General features: G+C 37.5%; 1 protein-coding gene across 1 annotated transcript; it reads right to left on the reverse strand.

Moving 5' to 3' along the window:
* Positions 1–440: 440 nt before the first annotated feature.
* On the reverse strand, positions 441–4,573 carry SCG2 (secretogranin II). The gene is made up of 2 exons (XM_044070283.1): positions 4,468–4,573; positions 441–3,471 (listed from the first exon to the last, which is right to left on the reverse strand). The coding sequence occupies exon 2, from the start codon at positions 3,456–3,458 to the stop codon at positions 1,632–1,634; it is 1,827 nt and encodes a 608-aa protein (XP_043926218.1). The 5' UTR covers positions 3,459–3,471; positions 4,468–4,573; the 3' UTR covers positions 441–1,631.
* Positions 4,574–5,963: the final 1,390 nt, after the last annotated feature.

The following is a 5,963-nucleotide window of genomic DNA, read 5'->3' on the forward strand; positions in this document are numbered from 1 at the left end:
CCTAAGTATGTGTTTTGTTTAGCAAGTCTGTCAGTGTTTTATTGCAAACTTTGAAATATAAGTTTTAAATTAAATCCAACTGTCTGTGATCATTGTAAAAGTAATGATGAAATAGTATTTGCACTGGCAGGTTTGAACAGTGTTTTAATGTAACTGGGGAGAGATAGTTAAGTAATTGAATTGTGGTATGGTGGAGGTGGTGTGGTGGTTGGAGGGGTGATCCATTAGCCTGCCAAAGGTCCATTTGACCATGATCCGCTCTGACTTCAGTATGTAGCTTTTTGTTTTCTCCAGCATACTGTTTGAAGGACCACAAATCTTCATTAAGCTACAATTCATAAACTCGTAAATGAATGGCCACATTAACATACTTAATGAAGGAATGGATAACTGAAATACTCCTAACTCAGAGAAAAATAGAAAAGAAAGAACAGTGTGGGTTTATTCAAGAAATACAATTTATTAATGATCATTCTGATCATAGAAAATGTTTATAAAGAAAACAATAGTGTAATGTTCCATCTTTATTTTAATACAGCGCACACTATTAAAAAATAGACTGATTAAAAGCATAATGAAAATGTTGCAGAATTTACTACTATGTTGCTGACATGTTTGAGTTAATATATTTATGAACAAAATATACTAACATTTTTGACAGGATACAGACCATGAAAAGTTAATGATGTACATTGTGCCCTGTATACATTTTCCAGTGTAATACAATATCACAAAGGGATGTGCAAATTAAACAATAAAACAAACTTAATAATTTAATACATAGTGTAATACTTAATTTGTTGGCAAACTGCTAGTACCAACTGTCAGAAACACGGTGCAAAACAAACTCAGACTGTATTTTGTGTATATTCAATCAGATTTACTGTTCTCCATAAATCTTCAGTACCTGACAGAATAACATGAATGTTTATTCTTGGCATATCAACTTGTAGCCCACACTCATACTGCCATGACTCTCCACTATTAGACCACAGATGGATGATGCGGTTTGCTAGTAAGGATACAAAGAATTATGTCCATAAACAAATATTACACTATTGTGGAGCATGAGATCACAGGCTGAGGAAAATATCCTCCAGCTTTTGCACTAAAATTAAAAATGTTGATGTTATAACACTTTACATATATGTTGGCACTCATTTAATCTTGTACACATGTTGTAGCTTTACATTCAGAACTACACTAATGGTAGTCTTCATTACATAAATTATAAGAAGGACTTCAAAGGCCACAGCAGAAGGCAAACTAATTAATGTCTACAGTTTTTTTTTTTCATTGTAGCTGCAGCTGTAAATGAAAATATAATTTCATATAATGTGCAACATTTAGAATCTATACCAAAAAGGCATGTGATAAGGCAACTTAAGTAAAAAAAGAAAAAAAAAAGCAAGAAAAACATTTTCTGCCACCATTCAGCAATAATTTCACTATTTCATGTGGCGAACCAGCAATAATATAGCAAACTGAAACACCTACTTAATGAGGAAAGCATTCCGAGCTGTATCTAATTATGATAAATTTCATATACTTCTTAGATGTGTCAGTTATTTAAGAAGAAATATAACATTTATGTTCACCAGAAAAGCAATGTGTCTGTAATCCTTTCCTGTTCACGTTGTATGGCGCTCTGCATTTTCTTCCGCGTCTTTGCTAAGGAATTCCAACATCTTTCTTAACATGTCTTCTTCTAAATAATGTCGACTTGGTGACTCGCCTTCTTCTGTGGCTGCCGTAAACCTCTTTGCTTTATCCAAGCTATCTGACTCAGCTTGGTTTAAATATGCTTTTAGTGCCGGATCGTTATGTTCATCATCTTGGAAATCCTCACTGGATGAAAATGTCTGTGTGCGCTTCAGTTGATTTTTATTAAGTACATCTGGGTATTTGGCCAGCATGTTAACGAGATACTCAGCCAGTTCGCCCTCCTCGTCATTTATTTGAGGGTAATCAGATTGTCTCTTCTCTAAGCCATCCATGATCCAAGCATTTTTTGGCAAGGACTGTCCCCTGGTCCTTCTACTTGGAGATGACAGGAAAGGTTGCAGAGCGTTTCCGAAAGGGTTCTGTTTCAGGTGGTATGCTGGGCTTTTGTGGACTGAAGCATCTGTACCTAGAAGATTCAAAACATCCTCAGCAGTCAGCTCTATGGGCTGGTTCTCAGATCCGTTGCCAGCGTTATCTTTTGTGGATATTTTACTGTTAAAGTCGAAGTCTGGCTTTGGAATGTTCTCTGCGTCTCCTGGAATTGCAGAATCGTTGTCTGCCACCGGACTTCTGTTTTGCTTCTTCCCGTTTCCTCCCTGCAGCATGTCTATTAAATCTTCAGGAGGAATTTGCAATTCCCTAGAGAGTTCTATCAACTGATATATAGACTGAGTATCCATGTCATTACCAAATGGCTTGGAAGTCCTCTTATCTTCATTCTGTACATTCTTTAGCCTCCCATTTTCAAGGTGGGCCATTACCCCTTTTAAGTAATTTATTAGTTCTGGAAGGTCATTTGAACTTTGATGCCTGGTGTCTCTTTCTTGCGCCTCTTCCTCGCGGAAGTTTTGCTTAAGCGCTCTTTTAATCTCATCGTCCATATTTTCGTCTATCTTCTCTTTGCTGTTCACAATTTCTTCTTCTTCGGTTTGTTGACTTTCAATTTTTTCTTCTACGGGATTCCAGTCACCCCCATCCTCATCATCCTCGTAAGCAATGTTGTTCACTTTATTTACCTCGTCGTCGTCCCTGTATAATTTTTGCTCATCTAATCCGTCCTTTTTAAGGTTTATTGGTTCAGATAGCCTACTTAATTCTTTAAACACCGATTCCAGTGTTGCTATGTTTTGTGGAGTATATTGCTCTTCTATAATTTCATTAGTACGTTTGTAAAGGCTGTCTCTGTAGTTGCCATGTGGGATTTTGGGCTTTTTTAAAGATTTGCTTTTTCCTTCAGGCCATTTGTATGTCTCATAATCGTCACTGTTGATTTCAAATTTCGGAAACTGGGCTCTGTAGTCAGAATTAATGGGCTTGTTTCCTTTTGCTGCGGGTTTGGCTTCTTCTGCTTGTTTCAGGGCGTCTACCATTATTTGAAACAACTGTGCATCTCCCTCATTAAAAGCGCCCTTTGGCTCGCTGACTAGGGTGTTTCTCCCTTCCATTTCGTCCACTTTTTGATATAGAGGAACAGTCTGTGACAACCGAATGTGGTCGAAGTCGTCATAGTCTGGAATATCCCCATTTCTAGTCTGTTGTCGGAGACTTTCTATGTATTCCAGAGCTTTTAACATATCTGGGTTGGCAAATCTGTATGTGTTTTTAAATTTAGAATCTGGTTCATTTTCACTTAACTTGTATTGTCTTAATGAAGCACTATGAACGCAACAGGTACCAATCATAGTGGAAATAATAAATACCACTCCAAGTGAACAAGGTTTGGCGTCTGTCATTTTCTGAACGTTCCTGAAGAGAGAGAGATAAGATATGGAAAAAAAACCTACTTTTAGTAAGTAGCATTATAGTCCTCAAAAGACAATCAGTTAACTTTTTATGCTCGTGGTACCAGTAATGTCCTTATGCTAAGGCTATATCCATTACGATGTGCTTTTTTTTTTTTACAGAAAATGCAAACGTCTAAAGACGGCCATTACTTTCCCCGTTAATCCCAATTAAAATTGCCTATGCAATTACTTACCACATGCGATCTTTTGCACTATAAAAAGTATGATATCATGTTCATTACACATGATTTTACTCTGCTGTCCGTTTAACAACGATTTAAGAAACAGTTTAAATTAGACATCAATTTGGAAGTAAGCAAATGAAGCTAACATTTTTGTAAAACCGCATATACACTGATTATATGGGGTTGTAGGAGGTTTATTGCTTCTACAAAAACAAGTAATTGATAGCTTGACACATGGTCTGTGGCATGCTGCATAAATGCCAGTTTATCACAGAAAAAAATAAAACACTATGAACCGTGCCGCCTTTACTACGCACCTAAAATAATGAAGCCCTAGCTAAAAGATTACACGATAAGATTTCTCTATGCATATTATATAACGCATTCAGACAAGACACAACTTGCAAATCATAAAGCCTTCTGGTTGTGTACTTTGTGCCAGTTTTAGAAAAGCAAAATTATGTGTTATCAGATTAAACATAACCAGAAATAGAAAGTGACGTGCAAATAGAAACTGTGCTGCCCAGTCATTCTTCCTCAGTTTGATCCCTTTCTCTACTGTCAACCTGGTTGTCATTTATCTCTAAGATCACAAAAAGTAGGCTCCAGCAAACATTTATAGGATCACTTTAAATATATCCCGTACTGACAACTCTTGACTCCTCGCAGCATATCATACAAACATAAGGTGATTTCAAGATAAGAATTTAAAATTGCAATCAGTCAGTGCGTCTACCGAGATTAAATAACATGAGTAACTAAGTACTCCATACCTTGAGTCTACACCTCCGAACAGAAATAACTCGGTCCTCGGTTTTCTCAGTGTTTGTTGTCTTCAGCACCAGGACAGCTCCCTCTAGTTATAGAACCAATCATGTGACGACCGCTCGACTTCACTGACGTCAATTCATTAAATAACAGGAATGCAAGCAGCTATTGTGAATTAGGATAACCACAAGCTCCGCGAATTGAAAGCCCTGCTCTTTCCTTGTGATGGGGGTGAAAGTACGTGTGTTGGATTGTGCGAAATAACACCTTAACTACTTTTTGCTGCTAAGATGGTTAAATCATGGAATATTACTCTCATCATTAATGGTGTATAATTTTATGCAAATCAAAACTGGCAATACACTTTTGATAGATTTCGTTTCCGACAGACTGTAGTTAGTACGGCTGAGAAATAAAGGTTGGGTCTTGGGTGGGAAACCTGGAAGCCCTTGAAGCTAAATCAGGCAAGCTTTCGTGTGTGAAAAATGCGAACACATTAGAGGGGAGGATGACAGTTCAGTGTATTTTCATAAAGGTTGTATTCCTTTCTGCGCAGTTTAAAATCGGGGTCCTCCACCGTTATGCCTATTCCGTTTAGAACTGTGTTGTGTATGTTGAATGACTAAGTAATAATATGTCCCTTACTATTGTATCTGCACCGAATCTATAGTTCTTCTTTGTATGGCGCGCGCGCGCGTGTGTGTGTGTGTGTGTGTGTGTGTGTGTCGGGGGGGCGGGGGGGGGGGGCTGTTCTCCCGGCCCCTACTTTAAAGGGGCTTTTTGTCCATTCAGACTTTCCCGGTTATCAAATGTGAATACACAGAAAGAAAATAAAGAATTGTCGCCTTGGTTACAAGGGTTGTCACAAATTCACAATATGTGTTCTTTGTACACTGAATTTAAGTAATGATATCTGAAAAGAAGTGCAAATAATGTACCAAAGGGCATCTCGCTGTTTGTTGCTACAATATTATAGCAAATGAAATTCAAATGTGTTTAATGTTTCAATAACCCACACAATCAATGTAAAGAAGCTCTGCAGCACCGAAACAGAATACTGGGATCAGACAATTCTTGCTTACCTGCTACTGTGCAAACAGCAAAAGTCACTGGGAGGAATTTCAGATAAAACTGGGGAATATGTATTTGGTTTTTACTGTTTTCAAACATTATGTGTGGGGGAGGGGTAAGCAGTATTATTTATTAACTATTTCTGCTCCAGCATTCCTGGCAAAGAATCCTCTTCTTAAAAAATGGTTGTGAAACAAATAATGGCACTATGGATATTTTATATAATTTTTTAGGTCATACCGTTATGTGTATTTACTTTATTATAGTGTGTTTTTTTAACGATAATTACAGGCGGCAAACACAGCTAAGAACAGCATATTGCTTTATAACTTGTCCATACCTCTCAGAGTGGGGGACGTTCCCCATTTTGAGTATTAAAATGCCCATGGTCCATAGAGTTCCGCGTTGAAAGCAGCCGTTACATACTCAA

The sequence above is a fragment of the Protopterus annectens genome, chromosome 4.part1 (genome assembly GCF_019279795.1).
Source record: "Protopterus annectens isolate FY-2018-M chromosome 4.part1, PAN1.0, whole genome shotgun sequence".
Taxonomy (NCBI): domain Eukaryota; kingdom Metazoa; phylum Chordata; order Ceratodontiformes; family Protopteridae; genus Protopterus; species Protopterus annectens.